Below are 16452 nucleotides of genomic sequence, written 5' to 3'. Positions count from 1 at the left end.
TGACATTGTCTTTCTATCTAGATGAAAAGTTTAGAGTTCAAGCCTCTACTAACGTAATTTGACTAAAAAAATATCATTACTAGATTTTATTATCTTATGAATGCTTACATTATTTATTCTTTATTCCATTGTTAGGTATTCTGGTTTTGTGTTTTCCTTCTAGAAATGGCTTATGGAGTTGCTATTATGATTGGAGCATCCTCTCCTTTTCTTTGGAGCAAAATTTTTGTGGTAATATTATGGTTAATTTTGTTCTCTTGAATTTAAAGATTATTTTAATTTTTGGTTGAATTAGTAGATCAATAAATCTATTTGAAATAATAGAAGGATTGCAGTGATGAATACTAGAGCAAAGATGATATATATATATATATAGCTGAAAACGATGATGTGTGTTATTGATTATTGAATACTTCAATATATATAGAGTAGCTTAGTCTAGATTCCATTAACAGAATCAGTTGGACAGTTATAACAGAAAATAACTAAAAGCTTTCATTAATGAGGTAAAGTACCTAGCAAATTCTTATTTATTAACAACTTAATCTATTTTTTCTACATTAGGGTTCTTACTCTCTTTAAGACTAACAAAATTTGAAGTGAAAATGTGAAGTGACTCACAAAATTAGCTAGCATATTTTTTCAATAATTGAATAAAAGATATATGATCTACCATAATTTATTGAAATTCTTAGTGAAGTGTTGAAGAAAATTACCTTATCTTTTAGTAATTTCTACTAATTGCATATTAAACCTTGTAATTTTTTTAAGTAAGGGCCTTTTAATGCCTCAATTACTACATACTACATACTAGGAAAATTATAGTAGTTGTTGTACATTAAATATCATGAAACTATTCTTTCAAAAAATTTAAGCTAAAGCAATAATTTTTTTTTGGGTTTACTTTATTTTTTGTATAAGTTTTCTTTTATCTTTTTATTTATCTTATGCTATTTTTTTATTTTTGAGTTCACCAAAGATTGAATTTTAGACTTTTTAGATATAAATTTTTGATATCATTTTATAAAATCACTCTTTTAAAAAGTTTAAGTTAATAATAGGAGACAACATGAATAATTATATCTTTAATATTAAACACATATTTTATAATATTTATCTTCGATTATTAACCTTCATAAGCAAAGTCTACGTACTATTGATCATAATAATACTTCTAATTTATGCTCCATGATATTAACATAGTTTATTATATATCAATAACAAACTTACTCAAGTAATTGAATTCGTTATAGGTTCTTTCTCATGCTATCATGGCTTTGTTCGTCTGGTATCGCGCTACTCTTGTAGATTTATCAAGCAAAGATTCATTGCAAGCCTTTTATATGTTTTTGTTTAAGGTAATGAACCACTCTACACAAATGAAATTATATCAGGAATTGGTTTTCAAGGTGAATAAATTTGTTTTGCCATGAATTTTATACATATAGTTCATATTTAAATAAAATAGAAAATTCGTGTGACTTTAATAATTTCTTCTAAGCATACTTATAGTTTTTGTTAATTGAGTTATAATTGGAAAATATTAGTGAATGTATATGGATACAAGTTATTAATTAGTGGTTTATCTTGTTGCTAATTTGATATTTTTTGTTTATGCAGCTTCTTTATGCGGAAAATATTCTTATGCTTTTTGTTAGATGAAGATGTAATGAGGAATTGTTGCTTAATAGATGGTGCAACCTTTGTCTTGAGAGATCTATATTTAAAGTACACCAATAAACTTTTTTTTTTTTGTGGGAATTTTCGATGGTTGATGATATTGTTGCACTATATTTTGGTGGTGTATAATTTGTCATAAGTTGACGGGTTGTTTTAAAATTTACTTGTAATTTATTTTGTGTTATTTTTCACATCTTTATTTGCGGTAAGATTTTGTATTTAGACTTTCTCCCACTTTTGTGATCGAGAGTGTTAAACTATTTATCGAAAAAAAATCTACTAAAAAATTCAACTGGATGTAATAAGAAAATTACCCTTTTTCTGAAATATTTGCAGCAATATAATTTACAATTTTAAATGTTCTAACATAATATGAGTATTTTATTCACTTTCTATCACTCTCATTTAGACTTTTAAATTTGCCGTTTCTATCATTTTTGTTTGAAATGATATCCTCAAGAATAACAATAAACTCAAACTTGTTTCGAATAAAAAAGACAATAGTTAACAAAGCATCGTCATAGGCAAAGTCCTTCCCATTCAACTCATAGACCAATCTCCATCCAGATCTTAACAATGTTGTTCACGCCAATCTTAATCTATTTTGCCATAAGCTTAAACTATATATTCTCTTAATGACAAACTTAAATCACTACAAGAAAAATATCAACTCAGCCATACATACTTTACTTTTTTAAGTTACATTTGAAAAACGTAGCCTATTCATAAAATATGCTACACTTTTCTCTGTGTTACCATTTTATAGGAGAATAGAAAACACAATTGTGACATCACTTGAAAAGTGTCTCCTTAAATATTATAAAGATCACTTATAAAGCGTAACATTATCTTAATATCTATGAGTACATTTTTTTCACCCAAAAAAGTGTTTTTCAAGAGTAACTTATTTATTATGTTTGGAGTGCGCTTTAAAAGTGTTGCCTAAAGTATCTAGGGTCAATACACCAACACTTTGTAAATTTTTTTCCCTTTTCACGAAATACACCAACGTAACCTTTCACCAAATCACCCTCACGCCGTAACCTTCACCAAATCCCTTATCTAGCTTGTTCGCGCCACTCACCCTCACCAATTCATGCCGTCACCTTTATCAAAACACCTTCACGCTGTCACCATTACATCGCCGTTACCATTTCTTCCTCTCTCCGTCGTACGAGCTTCTTCCACCACTGCCGTCGCCGCTCGCGTCGCGTCTCCCCACTGCTAAATGCTGATGAAAAATTGCACACTCTCTTTTTTTCTTTAGTTTCTTTCTTCCCACCGTTTCATTAAAAATTGGAAGAAAAAAGAAAAGAAAAACCTAATTTACTAACACTCGACACTCTACCTAACATTCCTAGTTCCTACACAATAAACCAAGAGAGATCAGACAAGAGAGAACCGGATCGTCGCTAGTGGTTTACCTCCTGCGTCCGCGTCTCTTCTGTTTCTACCGCAGCTGGCTGTTCTTCTAGCGCATTTGAGTCCCGCTGTCAGTGTCAGTGGTTCGCCGCATCTATTCGTGCTTTGGCCTCTTCTCGCCTCTGGTCGCAGCTTTTCTCATTTGCTCGCCGCTTTTGTTTCTCTTGCTTCACTTTAGCGCCTCTGCTAAGATCTGGTGTGTTCTTTTTCTATTTTGTCTACTTAAGTTAGTTAATTAGTCAACTTAGGTATTTAGCTAAAGTAGTGGTTCATTTAGTTCTTCATTTAGCTAATTAGGTTGATTTAGTTCTTGTTTTAGCTAATTAGTTCATTGGTTGATTGAGCTGCTAGTTCATTAATTTGTTCATTTAGTTGTATTTCACTTTTAAAGTTTTTTAATCACAAACACCAGCGCAAGAACAAACATCAACTCCTAATATAAGGCTTTTAAATTTTTATTTAAGTTTTTTTTATAGATTTATATGTTTATTTAATTGTGACTTGGTAAAAAATGTAAAATTCGGTTAATTAATGACTAATTAATCCATAAATTAAAATTTATTCTAGAAAATTAGAAATATGATTTTTTTATGGCTTAATATGATAGAGGAAATTAAAACAAGAATTTTGACACCAATTTTAAAGAAATCGGCCCAAGATTTGACCGAACGGGTTAAACCGGGCCAATCGGACCCATATTGGGCCCTTGGCCCAACCAAACTCAACCTAAAACCCTTATTCAGCACTCTCTCTCCTCTCTTAAACCCCAAAAAGCTGAAATTGCAAGGAAAGGGGGAAGAACATTCTTCCAAAGTTCTCACCCTTACTTGATCTTTAAATCACCATAACTTTTGATCTGGAGCTCCGAGTGCCGCACTGTTTGCGGCCATGCATTCACCGCGTCAAGCTCTACAAAACCCACAACTTTGTTCTTGAGGTAAGCCATAATTTTCTCTCTGAAATCCCAGCCTTAATTTCGAAATTTTGGGTGAAAATGTTGAGATTTGTGAGCTTTTGATGTTATAGGATCCAACTAGCTTGAAGGAGAGGATTAATCTTGTCTCCTTGATCTTTGGACGTGGTAAGATTCTCAACCCTAGTGGAATTTATTGGTTTATGATGTTTGGATATTGAGTGGGTATGTTTGAATATAGTATTGTGATTTAGGAAGTGTATATATGTGTGTTGGAGCTTGATTGAAGTCTTGGAAAGCTTGGAAAAGGACTTTTGTGTGTTAAAATCTGTTCTTGGATGTGTTGGAGCCTTGAGAGCTTGTGAAAAAATGATTTGGAGGTGTTCTGGATTGAGTGGGGAATCGGCCAAGGTATGGTTTCGGTTTCCTGTATCTAAAACGTAATGTGGTGTGAAAAATTAGACTAGAGGTCCTAAGATAGGGTTTGAACTATTGATGTTGTTAATTGGTTGAGATGAAATGTGCGGTTATGTATGGGATTAATGAATTTTGATATTTTGAAGGTATGATGCATGAAAGGTATGCATGTTGTGATATATGCTTAATGATTGGTTGAGATTGAATTGTGGGTGAAACCATGTTGATGGTAAGGATGATATTGATTGTATGTGTTGATGGTTGATGAAAATGGTATTGTTAGAAATTGGGATGAGGAAGGATATATGACATGATATTGTGTTTGAAATTGAGTTATTTGATTGAGATTGGTTAAAATGGTGGGATGGTGGATTGTGAATTTGATAAAAATGTTAACAAATGAATTGAGGAGGCTTAAGGTTTATTTTTTGTAAGTTTTGGTTGGTTTCGAAAAAGATTGGAATTGGTTTGCTTTGAAAATGGAATTTTGTGGGTTTGTATGAAAATGTGGTTTTTGGGTCTACTTTGACGGAGCATAACTTGGTCTCCAGATCCTCGATTTGTGTCAAACTTATTTAGAAATAAAATTGGATCCGAGATGTTTATGTCGTTTGAAGAACGGATGAAAAATGATTTGAAACGAAAGAGCTATGCCCGTCGGAAGTTTGGGGTTTGAAACTGGAATTCTGCAGCTTTTTAAACTTAGTAAAATTTTTGGCAGATCGTGTTCCCACGTGCACGCGTGGCCGACGTGCATGCGTCAATCTCAGATTTTTATTCCCCTACGCGTGCGCCTGGCTGACGCGTACGCGTCGATGTATGGATCCAAGTGCCCAGTAGAAAATCCAGAGAGTTGCGCTGGTATTGTGCTGGTTTTGTGCGAGGAGCACAAAACGCACCCACGCGTACGCGTGGCTGACACGCACGTGTCACTTGATCTCTCTGCTTCCCATGTGTACGCATGGGTAACGCTCACGCGTCATTCTACTTTTTCAGCCTTCCACGCGTGCGCATGGACGACGCGCATGCGTGGCCCCATTTTCATCAAAATCTGATTTTTGAGTTTTCAAAGTCGAATTTCAGACTTCTAAGCCTCCATTCATACCCCCTTATGTCCTAAATCCTTATGGTATGCCTAGCGACGGGAAGAAGCTAGGAAATGTGGTAACTTGTGGATGAAGTAAGGGAAGAATTAATGATGGATGATGATCAAAGATAACTGTGTGAGATACGGAGGATGATGGTGGAAGTGCTTTATATGCCATGAGCCGAAGGGCTGTAATTGTTAATAAATTGGCTAGTTATGGATTGTATTATGAGTTGAATGGCTGAGTTATTGCCGAATTATGGCTGAGCTATTATTGAGTTATGGCTGAGTATGATTGCATATAGGCTTATTGAATGAAATGTGAATATTGTACTTTCACTATCTGAGATACGAGTTTCCCTGGGTGAAAGTAGTGGCTAGCCACCATGTGCCCTAGGTGGAGACTCGATACTCTGCTGACCCTATGTCGTAAGTATGACCGGACACTGTGAAAGTTTCAGATGAGCTCGCCTCCGTGGATAAACACCAGTGTAGGTGTTGTGTATATGTATTGATAATTATGATTGAGAATAACTCGAGTTGGGGATGCATGATGAATCCATATTTTATGGTATTTATTTGCTTTAATTAGGTGGATTTCATTGACTTTTCTTGCATTTATCCATTGAAATAGCATAGTTTCATGATGTCTTCCTAATTTGTGTTTGAACGTGAAAACATGCTCTTTAGGCCTTTTTATTGCTAAATTTTATTTACTTTGATCCCATTTAGTGCCTTGATATATTTGTCAAGTGATTTCAGGTTTTCAAAGCAAGTTTAGGGTGAAGGAATGAAGAAAGAGCATCCAAAAGGGGAGAAATCATGAAGAAAATGGAATTTGGAAGTTGCTGCAAAGATGCGTACGCACCAAATGTCGTGCGTACGCACGACGGAAATTTTGCGCAACTGTGCGTACGCACGACTGCATGCACGTGAGGTCATTAATTGCAAATCACTGGAGGCGATTTTTTGGGCTTCCAAAGCCCAATCCAACTCATTTCTGAAGCTATTTCAAGCCAAAGTGAAGAAGGATGAAGGGGAAGCACTTATGTTTAGGTTTTTACATGTTTTTGTTAGTTTTCTAGAGAGAGAAGCTCCCCCTTCTCTCTAGAATTAGGGTTTTTATCTTTATTCTCTCTTTAATTTCTCTCTTCAATTCTTGTTTTATTGTAGTTTCATTTATATTTTCATGTTTTATTGCCTTTAATCTTTTAGTTTCCTTTGTTAACTTCACTTTCATGCCACTTTAGTCTTATGAACATTCTTGTTACTTTTAATTTCATTTAATGCAATTTTGATGTTTTATGTTTCTTTAATGCTTATTTGAGTTGTTATTATCATTTTATTGCAATTGATAGTTATAGAATTTATTTTTATTGCAATTTATGATATTTTTTCTTTTATACATGTTAGGTGTTTGATAAAATGTCTCCTCTAATTTTTGTATAATTTTTCATACTCTTGGTTTGGAATTGGGTAATTAGGTGAACTTGAGTCATAGATGTCCATTCAATATTGTGATTAGGATTCTTAGTTGGTTTGGTTTCCACTAACGCTAGTCTTTCACTAAGTTAATTAGTGAGTTAATTAGGACTTGTGGATTGAGATCAATTATGCCCTTTTGACTTATTCTCGATGTTAGGATAGACTAATTGGGATTAATTCTTAGCAATTACCATGTTTGTGGTCTATGATTATGATAGGAATCCTTAATTCCCAATCCTTGCCAAGAGTCCTTTTTGCCACTTGAATTCCATTTTTGATTTACTTGCTTTGAGCTTTAATTCCCTTGCATGCTTATTTACTTTCTTGCCTTCTAATTTTCTTGTCACTTGCAATTAAAACCCCATTGTCTCATAGTCAATAATATGACACTTAATTGCGATTCCTAGGAAGAACGACCCGGGAGTTAAATACTCTTGGTTATTTGATTTGAATTGTGATTTATTCTTTGATTTAAAATTTGATTGTGAGAGTTAATTGTTGGTTTGGACTATGCTATTAACGAAGTGATTCTTATTTTGATTGATTCTAAACCGACAATAATTCTTTCATCAATGCACGACAGAGGGACAGTCCAATGGTTAGCTACCAAGACTTGTCGGGTTGGCTTTATAACCGACAGATGAGACTCATCAGCCACTAGGACAGGCATACATCATATGCATTATATTTGAATTGTTTGGAATGCCTAATTAACTGCATAATACTTGCTAATTGTCTAATTTTCGTATCTGCTTCCTATTTGTGCATTTTCTTGTTGATATAATTGTGTTTGTAACATCAATTTACTGATGGCGGTTGGGAGGTTTGAAGGATTTGGAAAGGGGAGTGTTAGTTAGACTGAAGATCTTTATCTAGTTGCCTGTTTCATTTATGGTTAGTCTATTTATAAGCTTTGATTTGGAAGTTCTAGGATTGCCTTTGGCGTTTTCAGGACATTACATGTTAGATATGTAGGCACTGTTACCATACTGAGAACCTCCGGTTCTCACCCATGCAGATTTTGTGGTTTTCAGATGCAGGTCGTGAGGCTCCTCGCTGAAACATGCTAGAGACTTCTGGATTAGCGAAGATCCTTACTCTCGGGACTTTATTTTGGTTTTATGTACTTACTTAGATACTTATTATCTCCACTATATACATATATATTGTTTTGACTCCTCTTAGAGGTTATTTTTGGAGAACAGGTTCTGTAACTTGTCTTTTGGGTTTCTTTTGGGTTCCTTACTCTATATATATATATATATATATATATATATATGTATGTATGTATACTTCTATGCTCGGACCGATTATCTTCGCAAACCGGGTTTTGAGTTTTGATATTCGTATCTTTGGCACTCTCTTGTTTATATATTCGCGTTAGTTTATCCTTTATTTGTTTCGTTACGTTATCGATCGGAGTGTTGCATTTTTCAATTTAACGATTTTGTTTTTTTCCTTTTTCTACAAAGGCTCCTAGTTATAACCATTTTTCACACTACTATATATACTAAATTTTATTTTTAGAGGTCGTAATACCTTGTCGCCTCTGTTTTATGACTTAAGCATAAGGCTCTGTGTGGTAGGGTGTTACATCTTGTGCTTTTCTTGTGCTAAGGCAGGGCATAAAGCCTCAAACTGTCCGGAGAAGTAGAAGCAAAGTGCCGGGAGAGCACAGCAACCTGGTCGGGTGTTCACCACCTCAACTGTAGGTGCCGAGGGATCCGATACACTTATCCGAGGTAAATATGAAATGACTGGTAAAATTTAAAATGCTTTATTTGATTCGGGAGCAACACATTCATTCATTGCATTCGAAAAAACTAGTGAGTTAGGATTGAAGATTGTGGTTTTGGGCTACAATCTTAAGATGTATAATGCCACCCATGAAGTCATGATGACTAGGTTAGGATGTCTGCAAGTTTCATTTAGGGTTAAACAACGTGATTTTGTTCATGATTTGATTTGCTTGCTGATGACCAGTCTTGATCTTATCTTGGGGTTGGACTGGTTGTCTAAGAATCATGTCTTGTTGAACTGTTTTGAAAAATCGTTGTATTTCATGCCTGAGGGGTCGGAAGGACCAATTGTAGTGAATGGTTGTTATTTAAACTACGTGGTAGTAAACTGTTCTGGACAGGAGTGTCAGGGCATTATGCTGTTAGCTGCGAGTGTGTCAGGCGAGGAACAAAGTTTAGAGAAAATTCCAGTTGTTTGCGAATTTCCTGAGGTGTTTCCGGATGACATTGAGGAATTCCCTCCTAGCCGAGAGTTTGAATTTGCAATTGAGTTAGTACTGGGAACGGTGCCAATTTTGATTGCCCCTTACAGAATGTCGCCTTTAGAAATAGCTGAACTCAAGGCTCAGTTGGAAGACTTAATGAGTAAACGCTTTATCTGCCCTAGTGTTTCTCTGTGGGGAGCACTGGTGTTACTGGTGAAGAAGAAAGACGGGAGTATGCGGCTCTGTGTAGATTACAGGCAACTGAATAAGGTCACAATAAAGAATAAGTATCCGCTGCCGCGGATTGATGATCTCATGGATCAGTTACAAGGAGTCAGAGTTTTCTCTAAGATTGATTTGCAATCCGGCTATCACCAGATAAGGGTGAGAGATGAAGATATCCCTAAGACCCCTTTCAGGACTCGTTACGGTCATTATGAGTACACTATAACATCTTTTGGGCTGACGAATGCCCCTGCGGTGTTCATGCATTACATGAACAGAATTTTTCGTCCGTTTCTAGATAAATTTGTTGTTGTCTTCATTGATGACATACTGATTTACTCCAAGACTGAAGAAGAGCATGTAGAACACTTGAGGACCGTGTTGCAGATACTAAAGGAAAGGAAACTTTATGCGAAACTGTCCAAATGTGAATTCTGGAAAGACGAGGTGCAGTTTTTGGGACATGTAGTGAGTAAACAGGGGATAGCAATAGACCCATCTAAGGTGGAGGCGGTAATGGATTAGGGGCGACCAACCTTAGTATCTGAGATAAGGAGTTTTCTGGGTTTAGCCGGCTACTACCGGAGATTTATCAAAGGTTTTTTGCAAATAGCTTTGCCATTGACAAAGTTAACCCGTAAGGACGCGCCATTTGTTTGGACTTCTAAGTGTGAGGAGAGCTTTCACGTTGAAGCAAAAGTTGACCACCGCGCCTGTGTTGGTGTTACCTGAACCAAATGAATCATTGAGGTGTACTGTGATGCCTCACTAAAGGGTCTAGGGGACAACATCACATATCAAAGGGGGGGGAGCTCACTTAGACATATATAGTAGAAGATATAATTAGGAGTAAGAGTAGTGTAGTATAGAAAATGCTCTCTTAGGGTTTTACTTAATTTTCATTGTAGCATTGTATAGTTTCAAGTTTGATCTTGGATTTTCGTTATCTCATTGTAAGTACTCTTTAATTTCCTCTTTAATTTCACTACTCTTGTTACATTTTCCTATGGTTCAAGTTACTTTGTTAATATATGCAATTTTGGTTTCTTGATGTTTTGATTGATGAATTTAATGTTTTATGATTTCCACTTGCTTGGTTGAATGTTTATTGTTGATTTTGTGAATAGTTTAGCTATAGTTTTCCTTTTCCTTTGCAATTCCTATGATTTGGTTTTATGCCCACCAAGTGTTTGTGAAAATGCCACTTGGTAATTTTGAGTAGATTTTCACACCTTGGCATGGGAAATGAGTTCCTAGAATAATAGAGCCATAATGTCCGACATTTAGTGGTAATTCTTGGGTAGTTAGTTGGCTCTTGTTTCCATTGACGCTAGCTTTTTACTAAGAAATTAGTAAGTTAGCTAGGACTTATGGATTAAGGTCAATTATACTTGCTTGACTTACTCCTCGGTGTTAGGGGTTGACGAAGCGAGATTAACTCATCATAGTTGCCATAGTTGTGGTTATGACGATGATAGGATTCCTTAATTCTCATTCCCAAGTCAAGGCTCTTTTATGCATTTATAGCATTTTCACTAAGTTTTGATCTTGTTACCTTTTTACTTGCATTAATTTCAATTTTGATCATTTCTTAGTTCTTTTATTTCTTATTTCCTTTAATTTTTTGTTCCTTGATTCAAAACCCCCTTTTTCCTCACAACCAAGAGTGTGCATCTTAATTGCGTTGTCCGAGGGAGACGACCTGAGGTTTAATTACTCTCGGTTATTTTTATTTGAAATTTAAACTTTGATTGGGAGGATCGATTGTCGGTTTGGACTATGCTATCAACGAAATTGTTTTGTCTCAATTCTGAATTGGCATAATCCTCTCTATCACCCAGCAATGGCGCCAAAAACTTGGTGCTGAATTTACAATCCATAAACTAACTGACAAGTGTATTGAGTCGTACTAAGTAATACCTCAGGTAAGTGAGGGTCGATCCCACGAGGATTGATGGATCAAGCAACAATGATTGAGTAATTTACTTAGTTAGACAAGCAGAAAATGGTGTTTGAGAGTTCAATTACATTAAATAGTAAATTAAGAGAATTAGAAAGCAAGCAGTAAATTGATGTAAAAAATATGGGAGAAAATAGTTAAGGTTTCAAAGTTGTTTATCTTTCGGATTTCTATTTTTTACCAACTATTTTAATCATGCAATATTCAATTCATGGCAAACTATATATGACTAGACCCTAATTCCTTAGCAATTTAGTCTCCTCTAATCTAGTTAACCGCAAATTCCTTGGTCACTTAATTTCAATTAGAGGTTTAAGTCCAATTCTAGTTTATTAGCCACAAAAACCCTAATTATCCAAATATAAGAGGATTATATGTTACGTGTCCCGTTAAGTCCAGATAATTAGTAATTTAGGAGAAATTATTTTCAAGATGTTGTTCAAGTAAATTGCTTTTCCAAGGTTTACAAGAACTCAATTAGAATAAGGATTATTCTTCTGATCTACCAAAATCCTTAAGATGAAGAACGAAAACAAATTCTTAAAATTGAAATCAATACATGAATTAAAATAGAAGAGTAATAGTATCAATCTATACAATAAACAGAGCTCCTAACCTTAACAGTGGAGGTTTAGTTGCTCATAGCTCAGAAAGAAAACTAGGACTCAGAAAAATTGTAAACTGTAGAATGAGGTGCGTAAAAGAGAAGAGTGCCCGAAGGGCTAAATCTTTTTCCTTTTATATCTAATCTTAATTAATGTAAAATATATTTTCTAAAACTAAATAATATCTTTTCCTATTTGTAAATAAAATAAAAGTTTTAATCAAAATCAAAAGGCAATCTTCGAGTACTCCTTTTTGGCATGGTATCCATTCAAAACTTTAGGATTGGTGCCTAACTTGGGCTGAGCCAAGTTAGGCGCCACTATTCCCGAATGATTTGGAGTGCAATTTCTTCAATGTGTATACTACTATATATCGTTGGAAAGTTATGAAAATTAGCTTTCCAATGCTACTAGAACCACGTCAATTAGACCTCTATAGCTTCCGATCTACCCAAATCCTTTAGATGAAGAACGAAAACAAATTCTTAAAATTGAAATCAATACATGAATTAAAATAGAAGAGTAATAGTATCAATCTATACAATAAACAGAGCTCCTAACCTTAACAGTGGAGGTTTAGTTGCTCATAGCTCAGAAAGAAAACTAGGACTCAGAAAAATTGTAAACTGTAGAATGAGGTGCGTAAAAGAGAAGAGTGCCCGAAGGGCTAAATCTTTTTCCTTTTATATCTAATCTTAATTAATGTAAAATATATTTTCTAAAACTAAATAATATCTTTTCCTATTTGTAAATAAAATAAAAGTTTTAATCAAAATCAAAAGGCAATCTTCGAGTACTCCTTTTTGGCATGGTATCCATTCAAAACTTTAGGATTGGTGCCTAACTTGGGCTGAGCCAAGTTAGGCGCCACTATTCCCGAATGATTTGGAGTGCAATTTCTTCAATGTGTATACTACTATATATCGTTGGAAAGTTATGAAAATTAGCTTTCCAATGCTACTAGAACCACGTCAATTAGACCTCTATAGCTCAAGTTATGCTCGTTGGAGTGCAATGAGGTCAGGGTTGACATCATCAACCACTTTCTTCCTTTTCTTCTACACAAACCCTGTCAAATCTATTCGAATGCTACCTGAAATAAACCAAATTGCACACGACTCAAAGTACCATTCATAGTAGCTCAAAAATACTTAAATCTTGATTAAGCTTACAAATTTGAATGCAAATTCACTAGGAAAAGATAGGAAAGATGCTCACATCAATAACTTGGCTTCTGGACCCTCAAATTTGGTGAAACTTGTTTAAAATGAAACTTGGGTCCGTGAAGTTTGGTGCGAAAAAATGATTTTTCTAAACTTAGTAGCTTTTTGGGAAGTTTTACATGCATGCGTATGCGAGAAGGTCATGTGTACGCGGGAATACGGCTCTGTCCAAAACTCTCGCATTTGGAACATTTTCACTGAGAGGACGGGAAGTAGCCATTGACAACGGTGATGCCCAACATAAAGCTTGCCATGGAAAGGAGTATGAATGATTGGAAGAAGGCAATAGGAAAGCAGAGGTTCAGGAGGAACGAAGCATCTTCATACGCTTATCTGAAATTCCAACCAAAGAATTACATAAGTATCTCTATATTTATTTTATGTTTTATTTATCTTTTAATTATCAATTCTCCATCACCATCTGAATCCACCTGACTGAGATTTACAAGGTGACCATAGCTTGCTTCAAGCAAACAATCTCCGTGGGATCGACCCTTACTCACGTAAGGTATTACTTGGACGACCCAGTGCACTTGCTGGTTAGTTATGCGGAATTGTGACAAAGTGTGATTCACGTTTAAGAGCTCCAAGTCCTTTGGTGCCATTGTTGATGATCACAATTTTGTACACCAAGTTTTTGGCGCCGTTGCCGGGGATTGTTTGAGTTTGGACAACTGACGATTCATCCTGTTGCTTAGATTAGGTAATTTTATTTTATTTTTTTTCAAAAAATTCAAAAAAATATATATTTTTCTATTTTGTTCTTCAGAGTTTTTAAGAATAAATTCTAGAGTTTCATGATGATCTGTTGAAGTCTGGCTGGTTGTGAAACCATGTCTAAATTTTTGGACCGAGGTTTCAACTTATCATCACAAGAGCTTGTTGATTTCTATCAATTTTGCTGTTGTTAGCAATGATCTGCTAAAGCTTGGCTGGCCATTGGCCATGTCTAGTATTTTGGACCGGAGCTTTCATTGAAAGCTTGGCTGGCTAGTAAGTCATGTCTAATTCCTGGACCGGAGCCTTAGACTAGCATTGCAATGATTCCTGGAACTCTTACTAAAAATTTGAACCCCTTTATTTTCTTTTCCACTCAATTTTCGAAAAATCACAAAAAAAATTATAAAATCATAAAAATAAAAAATATTTTATGTTTCTTGTTTGAGTCTAGTGTCTAATTTTAAGTTTGGTGTCAATTGCATACCTATAATTTTCGAAAATTACATGCATTATGTTCTTCATTAATCTTCAAGTTGTTCTTGATGATTTCATTGCTCTGATCTTTAAATTCTCTTGTTTTGTGTGTTTTGTTGTTTTTCATATATATTCTCAATTTGTTAGTGTCTCTTATATGAAAATTTATAAGTTTGGTGTCATGCATGCATTGTTTGTTTGATTTGAGTTCCCTAAGATTAGTTGTATTTTGATTGTTTCTCATCATTGAAAAATTCAAAAAAATTCTCAAAACTATGTCTTTTCAAGTCAATAATACAAAGAATTGAAGATTCAGAACATTCAGCAGAGGAATCAAACAGAAAAAGCTGGGCGTTCAAAACGCCCAGTGAAGAAGGAAAACTGGCGTTTAAACGCCAGCCAGGGTACCTGGCTGGGCGTTTAACGCCCAAAAAGGTAGGATTTTGGGCATTAAATGCCAGAATGGATGCCATTTTGGGCGTTTAACGCTAGGATGACACTAGAGGGAAGATTTTGTTTTTAATTCAAATCTTTTTCAAATCTTCATAATTTTTCAAAATCAAATCTTTTTCAAATCATATCTTTTCAATCATATCTCTTCAAAATCAATTTCTTTCCATTTTTTATTTTTTTCGAAAATCCTTGCTACTATTAATGATTTACTTCAAAATTTTCAAGTTGTTACTTGCCTATTAAGAAAGGATCAAATTTTAAATTTTAAGAATCATATCTTTTAATTTCTTGTTAGTCAAGTAATCAACTTTAATTTTAAAACTTTCCTTTTTTTTAAAATTGATTTTCAATCATATCTTCTCAATCATATCTTTTCAATCACATCTTTTTCAAAATTAACTCTCAATCATATCTTTTTTACTTCTAATTTCAAAATCTTTTTCAAAAATCACTTAATTTCTTTCCCAATCTTAATTTTTGAAAATCTCAATCAAATTTTCAAATTTCTTTTTATTATTTCAAAATTTTTTTAATTTATTTTCAAAAATTCTTCCCCTCTTCTCACATCCTTCTATTTAAGGGACTAACACTCCTCCTTAAGGTGCAATTCGAACTCTATCCCTCTTGATAAGTTCGAATTCTCTTCTATCTACCTCCTCCTTCTATTCTTCTTTTCCTCTGACACTTCAAGGAATCTCTATACTGTGACATAGAGGATTCCCTACTTTCTTGTTCTCTTCTATTTCATATGAGCAGGAGCAAAGACAAAGGCATACTTGTTCAAGCTGATCCTGAACCTGAAAGGACCTTGAAGAGAAAGCTAAGAGAAGCTAAAGCACAACTCTCTCTAGAGGGCCTAACAGAGCTTTTCAAAGAAGAAGAAACAATGGCAGCCGAAAACAATAATGCCAACAATGCAAGGAAGGTGCTGGGTGACTTTACTACACCTACTCCAGACTTCTATGGGAGAAGCATCTCAATCCCTGCCATTGGAGCAAACAACTTTGAGCTTAAGCCTCAATTAGTTTCTCTAATGCAACAGAATTGCAAGTTTCATGGACTTCCATTGGAAGATCCTCATCAGTTCTTAGCTGAATTCTTGCAAGTCTGTGACACTGTCAAGACCAATGGGGTTGATCCCGAGGTCTATAGACTTATGCTTTTTCCCTTTTGCTGTAAGAGACAGAGCTAGGACATGGTTGGACTCACAACCTAAAAAAAGCCTGAACTCTTGGGAAAAGCTAGTCAATGCCTTCTTGGCAAAGTTCTTTCCACCTTAAAAATTGAGCAAGCTTAGAGTGGAAGTCCAAACCTTCAGACAAAAGGAAGGTGAATCCCTCTATGAAGCTTGGGAAAGATACAAGCAATTGATCAGAAGGTGCCCTTCTGACATGCTTTCAGAATGGAATATCATAGGAATCTTCTATGATGGTCTGTCTAAACTGTCCAAGATGTCATTGGACAGCTCTGCTGGAGGATCTCTTCATCTGAAGAAGATGACTGCAGAAGCTCAGGAACTCATTGAGATGGTTGCAAATAACCAATTCATGTACACTTCTGAAAG

At 34.9% G+C, this 16452-nt stretch overlaps 2 protein-coding genes across 4 annotated transcripts in view; both read left to right on the top strand.

Moving 5' to 3' along the window:
• The window catches only part of LOC107613594 (naringenin 8-dimethylallyltransferase 2, chloroplastic-like), a 6078-nt gene extending 4106 nt beyond the window's left edge, over positions 1-1972 (top strand). For 2 of the 3 annotated variants that reach the window (XM_021109752.1, XM_016315672.2), the window contains 4 exons: positions 136-231; positions 1254-1358; positions 1621-1702; positions 1750-1972. In XM_021109752.1, the coding sequence (XP_020965411.1) occupies positions 136-231; positions 1254-1358; positions 1621-1662 (243 nt within the window). In that variant the 3' untranslated portion in view covers positions 1663-1702; positions 1750-1972. The remainder of the gene's footprint in view (positions 1-135; positions 232-1253; positions 1359-1620; positions 1703-1749) is intronic. The other variant, XM_021109753.1, reaches the window with a different exon arrangement.
• The window catches only part of LOC107613595 (naringenin 8-dimethylallyltransferase 2, chloroplastic-like), a 45024-nt gene that overhangs the window by 1331 nt on the left and 27241 nt on the right, over positions 1-16452 (top strand). The gene's annotated exons all lie outside the window — the stretch shown is intronic.

This window comes from Arachis ipaensis, chromosome B08 (genome assembly GCF_000816755.2).
Source record: "Arachis ipaensis cultivar K30076 chromosome B08, Araip1.1, whole genome shotgun sequence".
Classification (NCBI taxonomy): Eukaryota; Viridiplantae; Streptophyta; class Magnoliopsida; order Fabales; family Fabaceae; genus Arachis; species Arachis ipaensis.
This window is presented reverse-complemented; position numbering and strand designations above follow the sequence as displayed.